This window comes from Asterias amurensis, chromosome 1, assembly GCF_032118995.1.
Source record: "Asterias amurensis chromosome 1, ASM3211899v1".
Lineage (NCBI taxonomy): Eukaryota > Metazoa > Echinodermata > Asteroidea > Forcipulatida > Asteriidae > Asterias > Asterias amurensis.
Window position 1 is genome coordinate 2,129,166 of NC_092648.1, and position 13,566 is coordinate 2,142,731.

The 13,566-nt window shown below is 37.3% G+C and overlaps 1 protein-coding gene across 2 annotated transcripts in view; it reads left to right on the forward strand.

Annotated features, from left to right (window-relative positions):
• Positions 1–6,487: 6,487 nt before the first annotated feature.
• Positions 6,488–13,566, forward strand: part of LOC139942158 (RNA polymerase II-associated protein 1-like) — a 130,078-nt gene continuing 122,999 nt past the window's right edge. The window contains exons 1-7 of one of the 2 annotated variants that reach the window (XM_071938905.1): positions 6,488–6,558; positions 8,657–8,870; positions 9,886–9,968; positions 10,904–10,973; positions 11,333–11,373; positions 11,750–11,845; positions 12,715–13,033. In XM_071938905.1, the coding sequence (XP_071795006.1) occupies positions 8,684–8,870; positions 9,886–9,968; positions 10,904–10,973; positions 11,333–11,373; positions 11,750–11,845; positions 12,715–13,033 (796 nt within the window). In that variant the 5' untranslated portion in view covers positions 6,488–6,558; positions 8,657–8,683. Of the gene's footprint in view, positions 6,559–7,000; positions 7,046–8,656; positions 8,871–9,885; positions 9,969–10,903; positions 10,974–11,332; positions 11,374–11,749; positions 11,846–12,714; positions 13,034–13,566 lie in introns of those variants that run through there. The other variant, XM_071938896.1, reaches the window with a different exon arrangement.

Below are 13,566 nucleotides of genomic sequence, written 5' to 3' on the forward strand. Positions count from 1 at the left end.
CAATAAAGAAAAGGGCAATAACGTTATCATACCAAGGTGATCGTAAATGCCTTAAAGGATTTGGGTACTTTTTCAAAATGTCCATAGATTTACATTAAACTTACAGGGTTTGAAGATAATGATAGTGGAAAGCTTCCCTTCAAATATTACTTACTGAGGTGATGTAGTTTTTGAGAAATGAGTTAAACAATGTCATGAAAATACGTTTGTAAATGATTAAAATAATTTTCGTTTCATGAGACGAAAATTATTTTCATGACATTGTTTTACTCATTTCCCCAAAACTACATCACCTCAGCACGTAATATTTTCAGGGAAGCTTTCTACTATCATTATCTTCAAACTGTGTAAGTTTAGTGTAAATCTGTGGACATTGTGTTTTTTGTCCTACAAAAATTACATAGACCCTTTAAAGGGAAGGTGCATGTTTGGTAATTACTGAAAACAAATATTAAAGGCAGTGGACACTATTGGTAATTACTGAAAATAATTTTTAGCATAAAACCTTTCTTAGTGACCAGTAATGGGGAGAGGTTGATGGTATAAAACATTGTGAGAAACAGCTCCCTCTGAAGTGACATAGTTTTCGAGAGAGAAATAATTTTCCACGAATTTGATTTCGAGACCTCAAATTTAGAACTTGAGGTCTCGAAATCAACCATCTAAACGCACACAACTTCGTGTGACAAGGGTGTTTTTCTTTCAGTATTATCTCGCAACTTCGATGACCGATTGAGCTCAAATTTTCACAGGTTTGTTATTTTATGCATATGTTGAGATACACCAACTGTGAAGGCTAGTCTTCGACAATTACCAATAGTGTACACTGCATTTAACTTAAAAACTGACTAACGAGCATTGGAGAGCTGTTGATAATATAAAACATTGTGAGAAACGGCTCCCTCTGAAGTAGCATAGATTTCGAAATAGGGGTAATTTCTCACTAAAATAATAAAATACTTTTATGTCAGAATGTGTTTTATTCCTATCTGAAAGCCCACAAATTCGTCCAACAAAGGTGTTTTTTCTTTCATCATTTTCTCCCAACTCCGATAACAAACTAAGCAAAATTTGTTCAGATACACCAAATGAGAACACTTCCCTTTAACCAATTAAAGCACCTTTATTTGTGTCCAAAATTAAAACCCCTATAAAAAAATAAAACAAAAAACAAAGTGCCAAATTAGTTATGGTACAGTTTAACAACGGAGCTATTTCAACAGTGGAGCTATAAATAGCCCCATTGGTTAGCTCAAGGTTGAACAAAAATTAATACGTGAAATTGGGTATGCGACTGAAGTAGCACGTGCGACATGCAATTCAAGTGAGTTCAGAAAATAATTTGTAAAGTAGTTACTCAAACTGCTCCCCCTTCTTGGACTGTTAAGTGACAACAAAATTAACAAAATTCTTGCGAGCAAACTTTGTAAATAATCTCTTCTTAGAAGCAGTGTTGGCTCCGAAAAGTAGAGCCGGTTGGTTTTGTCAGGCTCAGGGCTTTTTATTGACTGTTCAAACTGCATGCCTTCGACGAAACTAACTTCTGCTGATGCAAAGTCAATGTTTGGCTTCAGTCCGTCAAACCTGTCCCTATTCCACTTAGAAATTATTTCTAGAATGACTACCACAATGGCAAATTCTCTCTCTCAACTTTGGATAAATCCACTCTACTGTTCTAAGATATTTGCCCCGTACGATACGTCGGTCTCTTCTTGGAGTACCTAATAATAGAGGGCTGTATCAATGTCCAAGCGTTGATTACTTGGCCTGCCAAAATTAGCTATACGACTTTGTCGAGTTTCATTTATCTGTCTTTAGCTTGTTTAGAGAGCCACTTTGTGATTCGTGGCTCCCGGAGTTTGACTTAAATTTGTTTAAAATTGAAAACTAATTGACTTGTGCCGAAATTTGGCAAAGTGATATTTTGAGGACGTAGTTAATGTCATGGTGCGCATATAAATAATTTGCAGAAATCGGGCGTAGAGTAAACGTTTTGGACTAATTATTCGCTTTATGCAAATTTTTAGTCACGTGACTTTTTAAAGTGAATAATTATTTTAAAACGTTTATTATACGCCCGATTTCTTACTTGGGCACCATGCCTTTAAGTACGTACCCAAAAGACCACGTTGCCAAATTTCAACACAGATCTTTAACAATTGCGGATAAATACTACATGTTGAAGATTCATCCATCCCCGGGAGCCATGAATGATAAAGTGGCCCCCTAAAGAAGCTAAAGATAGGTGAAGACACTAATGGTAATTGGCACTCTTTAAAAGGCATTGGACCTTTGATAAGTATCAAAGACTTGTTACTTTGGATAGCTCAACATGTGTTATAACAAACCTGTGATTTTTGGAGCCCAAACGGTCATCGAAATTGCGAGATAGTAATTTAAAAAGAAAACACCCTTATCGCACGAGGTTTATTTGATTTCAGATGCTTGTTCCGGGACCCCAAAATCTAGGAATGATGGCTCGAAATGAAAATCGTGGAAATTACATCTTTCTCCAATACAACGTTTCTCACAACGTGTCATACTATCAACAGCTCCCCATTGCTTGTAACAAGCAAATGAGCTTTTATGCTTACCAATAATTTTGAGTAATTACCAATAGTGTTCAGTGCCTTTACATCACCTTGAGCGCTTTAACACCGATACCGCCCACCTAAAAGGGACTTTTATCTTGAGTTCGGTTTCGATCAGAAGTCGAATGGGGGTAATGATGTGCAAACATGATGTACGATATTAGATCTTGTTTTTATTATGGTTCTCAAGATCCAACCTTTCTAGCTTCCGTAAATGCTCCAAAGTTTGCTCTGTATCCATATATTATACCTTTTCATTTAATTTTCGTTCATTATTTTCTTGATCTGTCTTTGACTTGAAGGAACATTACAGAATTGGTTTTGCTGTGCTGGCAGTGTAAGCACTTTATGTAATCCACCATACACATAAACTGACAAACCTCCAGAAGTGCGAGATAGATCGGTCATCTGGGTCACGAGAGAATAGTGAAAAACCGATTACGAATTTTGCATTGCACCGATGCCAAAACAAAAGTGAATAAAAACGCTCTGCGAGCGATTAACTCCAAACCCGAAATTAGATTATTTATTTCTCATCAAATATAAAATTTCAGAGAAAATTTTTTCAAGGGATGTTTTCTACTATCATCATCAATTAGACCGTGTAAGTTTTATGTAAATCTGTGATCTTCACGATTTTTTTTCTTACCAATTCTGCAACGTTCCTTTAAATGTACAAATACATTTGTTAATTAAAAATATTATTCTCTTTTTTGACCAATATGGAAATAAATGTTGGTCGAATTGAATCGAGTTGAGTCGTGACAACAATTCCAGTGTAATGGACAGACATAGATTCAACTTTACGGCAAGCGCCAATTATTGGTGACTGTAGTAGTTTCAGGTTGCCATGGAAACGCAAACACATTGGTGTACTTCATGAAAAGATCTTGACAAGGGTGGTTATGTAGACGGTATCCATTTGTAATGTTAATACAGGCACTGGACAATCTGAGCAATGGAGAGCTGTTGATAGTATAAACATAGAAACGGCTCCCTCTGAAGTGACGTATTTGTTTTGAGAAAGAGGTTATTTCTCATCCAATTTTAAAGACTTCAGGCCTAAAGCCTTTTTCATGCATCGTCTGAAAGCACATAATTAATTGGTGCAACTATGTTTTTTTTTCTTAATTTTTATATATTTTATTCTCTTGCAATGTCAATGACCAAATTGAGTAAAAAATTTCACAGATTCGTTATTTGATGCATTATGTTGGATGGGATACACCAAGAGAGAATACTGGTTTTTAACGATAGATGTCCATGACCTTTAACGAGCTTGGGGAAGTTCTTAACAATTAGACGCTCCAGACTATAGCTGCAATATCAGGATTTTTTTTTTTCAGATGCGTTTCGCTAAGTTTTTATTTGCCTTTCAATTAATCTGTTTTCAGTCTGCATAGATTAATTGGTTATAGGGTGCTCTCATCATTATCCACCATTGAGTGATTAAAGCAGCCATGGTAGCTAATTTTGTTTCACTATACATTTTTCAAACTTATCGGTAAAAGTACACAACTTGGCACGCACTTGAAGATCCAATGTGGGCATATTAATTTAATTAGCTGGTTGCCCTTTTATCAAGGCTTTACACATTCAGTCTCATTTTCTTTCCTGTAGTTTACCAGTTTTTGTTACAACGCAAAGTATAACCATGAGCTGTCGATGGCCTTGATATTTGTATTTATAATAAAAATGGTTGATTAAAGCACGTTTTTATGATGAACTATCTCGGTATCTGTTCACGTGAAGGTAATAATGTAAGCAATAAACAGGTGAATAGGCCCCTAAATTCAGCGGTTTTAGTTGTTGGGAGATTCACTTATAATGCATATTCATCAACCTACTAGACTTGGCTATTCCAAATATCAAAAAACTAATAATAGTTATAACAATAATATGAATAATAATAAAACCAGAATCATTCGAAAATTGCTATACTAGAAACAATGCTTTGTGTTTAACCACAAGGACGAAGTCAGTTTTAATTACTAATTGCCTGTTTTACCAAGGGCCATGTTATTTCCTTTGTCCCATATGTATCATGTTTTTCTAATTTTTGTTTTTTTGTTGTCAGCATTGTTTTTTTGCCCGAACCACGTGATTCCCGAGTCACGCTAAATTGTAGATATTTGTATATATAATAGAGGTATTCATTTAACTATTTAATTATTTTGTTTTTTGTTATTATTATTGTTATTTTCTGAGCTTCTGCTACTTACTGTGCCTGTTATATATTAGAAGTATTTACTGGAGTGTCTTTTGATAGTGTGTTTATTTGATGTATGCCTTTTCTGATGAATGTTGAATAAACGGAGTAGTATAACTCCACATCAAGAGAAAAAAAAATATATTAATAAGGGGTGGGGTCGGGTCTCAGAGATGTTTTCTTTTTGAAGGGTAGAAAACTATTTGCACACATATCACATGTCAAACACATATAAAATATAACCCACTGAGTATAAAACCTCGCCTTGAATGTCGTCTAGTAGGCCTATGCTTATGGAAGAGTGTGGTTCCAACACCCCACCCCAAATGCCATCTACAAACTGCGTGGGCTTATATGGAAAAAGACACGTCACTCATGTTTATCCAAATTGAAGAGATGGAAGGCGAAATAAAAATTACAAAAGTCTTCTGTTTGCTCCTTATACTAAAAACACACAAAAATAAGGGGCTCAAGATAATCCTACTGGACAAGAGCTAATTTTTTTTTTAAATGCACGCACAATTGTTTGTGTCGATCTTAGAGGCTGACACGCCCATAAGGGTTAAACAGTGACATTAGGATAACAGGAAAATTGTTCACAATAAAAAAAACTGAATGGTTTTTTTTTCAAATCATCTATCCAATTTTTTAACAATAACACTTACACTTTTCATGGTGTGTTGAAATTTTTAAAGTTTTGGTTTTACGTTGCGAGAGACAGTCCGCCATTAACAGTGCTTAAGCATGCACGACATTGGAGCAACGTCATATGTTTTCACACCTTTCATTGGTATTACCTGGTTGGTATTTTATTGAATATTCAGAAGCTAGTATGGCGTGCAAAATAAATCGAAAATATTATTCAATTATTACTTAACAAATTTAATTACATTTTTGTCCTAAGGCATTATGGCTTCTATATTAGAATCCAGAGATATCATAAGGCATGAAAGTAAAACACCCCACCCCCTTGAAGCACACAAATTTCAAAACAATCCGTTTTCCCCCATCAGACCAGTAATGTTTGGTTTCGGGAGATAAGAAACCAATCTATGATATTTTCTCTTTAATGTAGACTTAATATTTATTACGCTTATCGGAATGTATTTTTTTTTTTTTTCATTTTCACTTATATATTTTAATTTTTCCACCATAGAATCCCAAATAGTATCCACAGTTCACGTGATCCATCTAGTGACTTAAGCAGAATGAAACTCAATCTAGCAGATAGTAATTTTGTTTTGAACTTTCGAGGTTGGATGATGTTTCTTTGACTCATTTGAATGTTGGCATAATAATGCACTTGTGATTTGTACCAAAAATAAATCATTTTATAAATGTTTGAGCATAACCAACGACAGGAAACTTTATTCTCAGCATGATTGAGCCTGATGAAAATACAGACCGTGAGTAAACTGCATAGCTTCTGTCACCGGTGCAGCTTGCACAATCTCGCGGTAAACGGGAATCAAAGTTGGGGTTCGAAAACATATGAGAGTCGATAACGTATGACGCTACGATATTGGATGGCACTTCCAGGGCTAGGGCTCTATGAGAAAGTTGCATTGAAAATTTACCTAAACAGTTTTGGCCAAGAGAGGGCGTTTGACTAAGTAACTACTTTTTGCGCACACGCGTTTTCGTCTGATTTTGTACGACAAACCAGGGAGCAATAAACTAGATTGTTCCATGGACAAACAGAAACTTTCGGTAGCAACAACACGGAGAAACTCAAAAGTAAAAACTCGCAGTACACAGGTAAATGCATTAATTATTTGTTGTTGTGACACTATAAACTTACATACTATTCAACAATAGTCAAGAAAAACATAAAATAAAAACTTTATTTGTGATGAATTTTTTTTTTCAACACTACACTAGCTTACCTGAAAAATCTGAACCCTCACACTCACAGTCTCAACTTCTTCGGCTTATTTTGCTTCGGCTATGTGCTGGTATTTGCCAAAGGAACAGTCAAGTTGATGTTTCCATGATCCAGTAGGTCAGGAAATGTATTTCCGCCAGAAGAAGTCGCTATTTTTATGCGATTCAATCCAAAAAGACGAACGACTAAAATTTAACTGTGAAAGAAGCGATCGTGAATTATACACCTTTCATCAAACAGCAGTCGGTTTTATATTGCCATGCACATGCGCAGAGCCTCAAGCATGGCGGACAAATTTGGACACTTTTGCGAGCAGACGACATTTGCAAAGACACGGAGTATTTCCACTTGAAGTATTCAGTAAGTAAATTCTTCCTCGAAATGACCTTAATTTGTGTTTATTTTAGCATTTTATGAATCACTGACAAATTCTTTTCAAGAAATTATTGATTATTTTGCGACAATTAGTGCGAAAAAAGAGATAATTGTGCGTGTTTTGTCTTTCGCGTTCGAGGAAGTTTTGACCGTCACCGACCGTGTGGTACAGCAGTTTTGTTGTGGGTGTTTTTGTGACGTTTTGCGGGCTTGTCCCGTGGACGTTGGCTTGCCGTAAGGCTCGTTTATCAATTATTATACTTTGACTGGCTCTCAGTTTTATAAAATGCTGGTAATGGTGTCCGTACGTCCTCATTAAAAGGGTGACTTGTAAATTATTGTTCAACATGTTCAATTTAGGAGCTTCATCCTCATTATTTTAATAATTAATCATTTTTGGCAGTCTGACATGTTTGTACGAGCTGGATTTGGACTTCGTCTTTTTTTGAAAATGAATGGAAAACGTTTCAAACACTACAAATGCACTCCCTGTTTCATGTTTTTCAAATAAATTTGTGTTTAATAATACTACTTTTTTGTTGAACAGTGTGGTCAACATGTAAAAATACAAAAGAACATGATAAAACAATGTTATCAATATCTTGTTCAATGGTTTTCAGACTTGATTGATTGGTAGCAATTAATTTTAATTAACTTGACCTTTACAATGAAGTACCAAACACCGCCGTCATTTTATAAATTTAAGCACACATGCCATGCCATGCAACCATATTAAACGTACATGCCTCGAACTTACTGAAGCCGTAAGGGCTGCACAGCAATTTTCCTCTGCTCTGCTCTGGTAGACCAAAAAGGGGTACTTTTATTTACTCGGCCTAATTGAACTTAAGGGCACCACCTGCAGCGCAGACAGTCCTCAGCAAAGGCACAATGCACTACGCCAATAGACCTTATGCATTGACGTCATCCAGCCGCCATCTTTGAGGTCAAATGGTGATGAAACAATCGAAACGCACATAGATTGGCCAATGAACAACCTCCTTTTGACCTCAATGCGGGGGCGCCGTACTGAAATGACGTCATGTGCATAAGGTCTATTGCTGTGGGTGCCATGGGTTATTTTGACTTGAGGTCTGGATATATTCAGCGATAGTAAGCCTACCCTCCCTCCTGACCAGCAGTAGATAGTAAAACAAATTCAAATGGAAAATTTACTTTATGGGGATGTGAACCTGCAGTCTCTGAATTAAAATAATGTGCCTGCACTTTGCTAACTGACCTATCTTATCTAGCCCTATGTTGGGGGCTCCTTTTTATTGTCAATGTATATTTGTTTGGGGTGCCAGTCGACAGACACTCAACCTATCTGTGTACATTTTAGCCTTTGAAAAAAACCATACCTGTTACTACTAGGATCAAAGCGTCAGGTTATTCACAATATTGGTAATTTTTTTTAAATGTGGTTTTATTATAAACCAATGATTTTCCAATGTTCCCGCAAAATCCCCCCCCCCCCCCTTCAAGCTAACCAAAGGGGGTGGCTGCAATTGAAATTAAGGAGACAATTTAGATTGGATTTTAGGTCAGATTGTAAAAGGTTTCATTTGTCCCTTTCCTTTAAACTGTTTACTTTAGGGGGTGACTTTTGTCAGCTAATCCAAGATGAAGCGCCCCAAACCAGGAGAAACTGAAGATGATTTGCTGAGACAGCAGGAAGATTTCATTTCACGTCAGCAGACTGCGTCAGCCACTGTTGTCAAGCGAGGGGATAAACGTAAGACGACCACAGAGAAAGGACGGGGAGACACCAAGAAGGTCACAGTGGAGAAGGATGTGGTGCAACTTCCAGGTACAAAAAACATCTCTTGCCAATGACCATTGGAAAGTTATGATGAGTAATGTATGGTGCAAAAACTTGCTTGGTCACAAGTTACTGCTTTGAGTTCCTCAGACTGTAGATACAGTTGCTATGTAAAATGGTTAGGGGGTAAGCTTTTGTAAAGCAACCTCCAGATGAGCAAACCCTGATTGTGCCATTCACATTCATTGAGAGTTGTGTATTGGTGTTTGCCATCTCTTTATAAACTACGCAAAGCGTATCATTGTAGCAGCTGTCTTGAGGAATTCAAGTTTAAGCAGTAACTTGTGATCAAGCAGGTCATTGTTTCAGACATAGCTCTCATAAATGTTTTTTTTTCTTTCTTTTTGCAATCCGATGTATCAGACTTCTCTGATTATTCTCTTCAAGTTAATTTATTTAACCCAATCACAACCCAATTTGTTACTAAATAATTATATAATATATGCAGTTCTAATGTAGTGTTTTATTGCATCCAATGGGCATTTCAAAGCATGTAGAGATATGTTACAATGTAGCTGATTATGATACTGATTTATGCAGCACTTTGTGATTTGGGTTAGCCAACGATGCCAGAAATACCACAGCAAGATCTAGACCCCTTCTGTCAATGATAAGTGATGAGCGTACTTAGTTCTTTCACATGTTTTACACTACAACACATGGGACCTACTACTTATGTCCCGTTCAAACGGTTAGAGACACATGTGCCATGTTCTGATCGAGAACCAAGTCCACATGCTGACAACACCATAGTTCTGGTAATGTTATGTGGACAATGGGCTGGAATTTCAAACTTTTTTGTTTTGTGTGTCCCCGAAACAGTAAGTTACTTGAGCTGAAGGAATTTATGTAGAAATCACCAAGTAGGAGGGCAGAGTCTTCTGCCACACTGGCACTGATCAAATGTCTCTAGCTGCAATACTGCTCAAGTCAAGTGCACTAGAACTCACCCATGCTCAAAATAAAGCATTCACTACTTAGTGGATTGTTTGCTGCTTTTCAGGATTGTCGATGACGTCTACGATGTTTGAACCATCAATTCATCCTCAGAAGAAAAAATCACGATTTAAAGAACAAACAGCAACGGTGAGTCTCAAAAACTATCTTATAATGTCTTTCATTTCTCCGGAGCTCTGGAAGTGCCATCCGCCTTGTTGAGATCCTGAAATGTTTATCTTAGTACATTGCGAACTTGAAAGTTGTATGATGACGTCACAGATAATTTACCTAAGAATGCAGACATCTTGAAATAATAAGCCTGACAAAAAATAAATGTTCTTGGTATGTGGTATTCCTGCGACATTTACATCTAGGGAAGCTCAGAAGTTTTTTATCCTTATAAGCCTTTTAAAGATTTGAATAATGTATGGTACACAATGACATGCTCAGTCACACGTGAATGCTTAAATTTAATCAGTCAATAGAAAGTTGTTATTTCTTGTGATTCAAGGCAAGTTTTTGCATAGTTTAATGTGAGACATGGGGAAAACCCACAGCCACACCAGACCTGATGCTTGTGATTGAAAGGACTAGGGCACCAAGGCGGATGCTTCACTTTTGAAGGGATAACGGCACGCAGGCGGATGCCTCGCTTTTGAACATCATTGCATTTTATCCTTTGTGAAGGGCCTCTGTATGAGAGCATTATTTTATATTCTATTGGAACATTTCAAGGGGCATCAAGGCAATGACCAGGGTTTATTGCCTCCAATGCCTTTGTACAGTATCAGGCCTGCACACACAATTCTGAATGAACATGTTTGGCACAATGGTACGACGCTTTTCCCATCTTGCCCCAAGCTTGCCCGAACCAGGTAACGTAGCAGCGCTGTCTTTAGTCTGGAGAAATAAATTTGAGTGCTTCCTTGTGACCGATGAAGCCTAACTCACAATGGCTTACTCCTCTTCTACCTGAGCTCAAATCTTAAGTATAAACTATTCATCCACGTATATTATAACCTAAATGCCCAAACAAACAATTCAATTTATTGCATTGCCTTTCATTGCATGTTTTACATTAGACTGGAGGTTCTCATCAGAGAGTGACCTTTGACCTTGAGGATGATGAAGACCCAGAAGAAGCAATGGACAGTAAGTGCATTTTTGGTTTGTTCCTCTGGAATTTAAGTAAAGCAATTATTTATTTCACTTGGTCATTCAACATGTCTGATTCCAAGATTTACTGTTTGTAGAATGTAATATGTTTAGACTTTCTTATTGTTGAATAGAATATTTTGTATAAAATGCAGGCCTCAAAAGAACCTGTATGGCACCCACAGCAATTGTCGTGGCATGCTTTTGCTGTGGTGCCCATTGCAAAGTTCCGATACAAGTTTAAATTGTACCCCTTGCCAGAGGAGAATGGCTGTGTCCCTTTAAGACTGAAATCGAGGTCTGAAATGTAATTGTTTTATGTCAATCAGTCTTTTAATTCTGTGTTTTCTTTACAGGGCGTGATACTCACGTAACATCTGTCTTATCTAAAATTATGGTAAGTTTTTGAAAAAAGCGCTCTCTTTTCTTATTTTCCATGAAAACATTTGAAAGTATTGTAGCTTGTGGTTTAATGCACTGGACTTTAGTTCTGGTAGCAAAGTAACTGACAATGACACTTGTATCCATGAGCTTAAATTGCTTCTCTACACCCTGGAGTAAATGAGTACCTGTGCAGAGATGGTTTTTGTGTTTGATTTAGCTTGCTGCATTATATACTCAGTGAGCTGAGATTGTTTCAAGAATGAAATGAATGAACAGAATGCATTTTAAAATTGGCGAATTATTAAGATTAATATCTAAAAACATTGTCAGAAGAATTCAAATATTTTAACTGTTTACAACTGTTACTTTATTTGTTGTTTTTGTCAAAGGAACGTGAAGCAAATCCATCCCCGAGATTTCTTCCTAAAACTACAAATCAGGGGTTTCCCACTGCGCCGCACAGGGGTACGACTCCCCGACAACAGGTATGTCAGCATCTATTTGTTATCTGGTTGGCTGCATACTGCGCCACAGCACCTTCTAAACCAGTACACGGTACTACTTGTAAAGGAGTTGAACCTTTGCAAGCATGTCCGTCACACACGGCGACTGTGCCACACTCGCCATTTTGGTGGGCAATAGGTTTACGTGTAAACGTCGCGTCACTCAAAATGCGCAATTTACTGAATAACGCACAGTGACACTGCCCACCAAATGGCGCATCCAAGACTACTCTGATGATGATGTCAGGTGAATTGGGTCAATAGGTCTCATTCTTCAAAACGTAGCTCCACATACCTTGCAGAAAAAATACTGAATGCTAAAGCTCATTCAGGATCACTGAGTGACGAGTTTGAGCGCTATGTAAAAAGCCACTATTATTATTACCGGTACATAGCTTCAGAGATGTAGTTGGAAAACCACCTAATCAGACTGAAAACTGTTTCCTATTGCAAAGCTCTGTCTCAGTTTGGATTGGCAGGACTCGGAAAGTACTGAGTATACAGTGCTTAGAGAATGCTGCTAAAGTCTGAACGATATCAGTTCTAAATGGATCGGTTAAGTACATGTATTTCAGCTGGGGTACATGTACCTGGGTCCTTTGGACTGCTGGAACATTCCGCTGGAACTTTCAAAATGCGTGTGCATATTCCATGTGTATGGTTTCCTGTAGTTTGAAACAATCTTGAGTATTCTATCGGGCTACTGGATTGCAGGTGATGCCTATATGTTCCTTTACGCCTAGAATATACCTGACCTGTGAGATGCTCCCTAGATCACACATCAGTGTGAGGGCAAAATCGAAACACTTTGTATTATAAAAGTTTCTTTGAACTCTTTGAATATGTTACAGCCAGCATCTCAGGGTGATACAAAAGCAAACAAGAAACAGAGTTTATTCGCCCAGCAATTTGAGAGCTCATCTCCGTCTAGCTTTGGTGTTAATACCCCTAGTCTATTAACCCCATCCATGGGACCAGACACCAGGAGTAAACAAGATCCTCAAGGCATCAGTGAAGCTGATTCAGTTGAAGAGTCTGTAGAGTCTAATCAACCATCAAGCAGTCTCACTGATGATAGGATAGGGATTCATCAGGAGAATTTGAGCAAACTTTCAGAAATGTCGGAGGCAGATATACTTGAAGAACAGAAGAAATTAAAAGCAATGCTTGGTAAGAAACTTTCTTTAATGGATCAAGTTCAGTTATTGTTGTTAGATATTAAACATACCTCTGTGTTTCTGATCCCAAGTGTTAAACCATTCTTTGTAAACATTCGTATCATTAAATATTATTCATAAATACCTGTGACGTTTATCCATTCTGATCGGTCAAGAAGGCATCACGTGTGGGTGTTTAAATGGATGATATAACACCAGTAAAAATTGTTTAACTATAGGCGTGACGCAGGAGATTATTGCATGGTGTTATTTTACATGGAACGCATTCAATACACCGGATGGTCGATACTCAATGTAAATAAGAAAACTATAGCCTTTCAACCATTGAAATGCGAAATGAGCAGCCAAGGCAGAAATTGAAAATTTTCTTGATTTGGTTTACAGATTTTCCAATTTTATTATGCTTTTTAACAAAAGGGCATTTATTAATGAAAATAAAAGAGTTGTGACTCGGTCTTGAACATCCGTTTAAAACCTTGCAGGGTCGTGGCCAGTTGATAAATGCCCTCACCTTCGGCTCGGGCC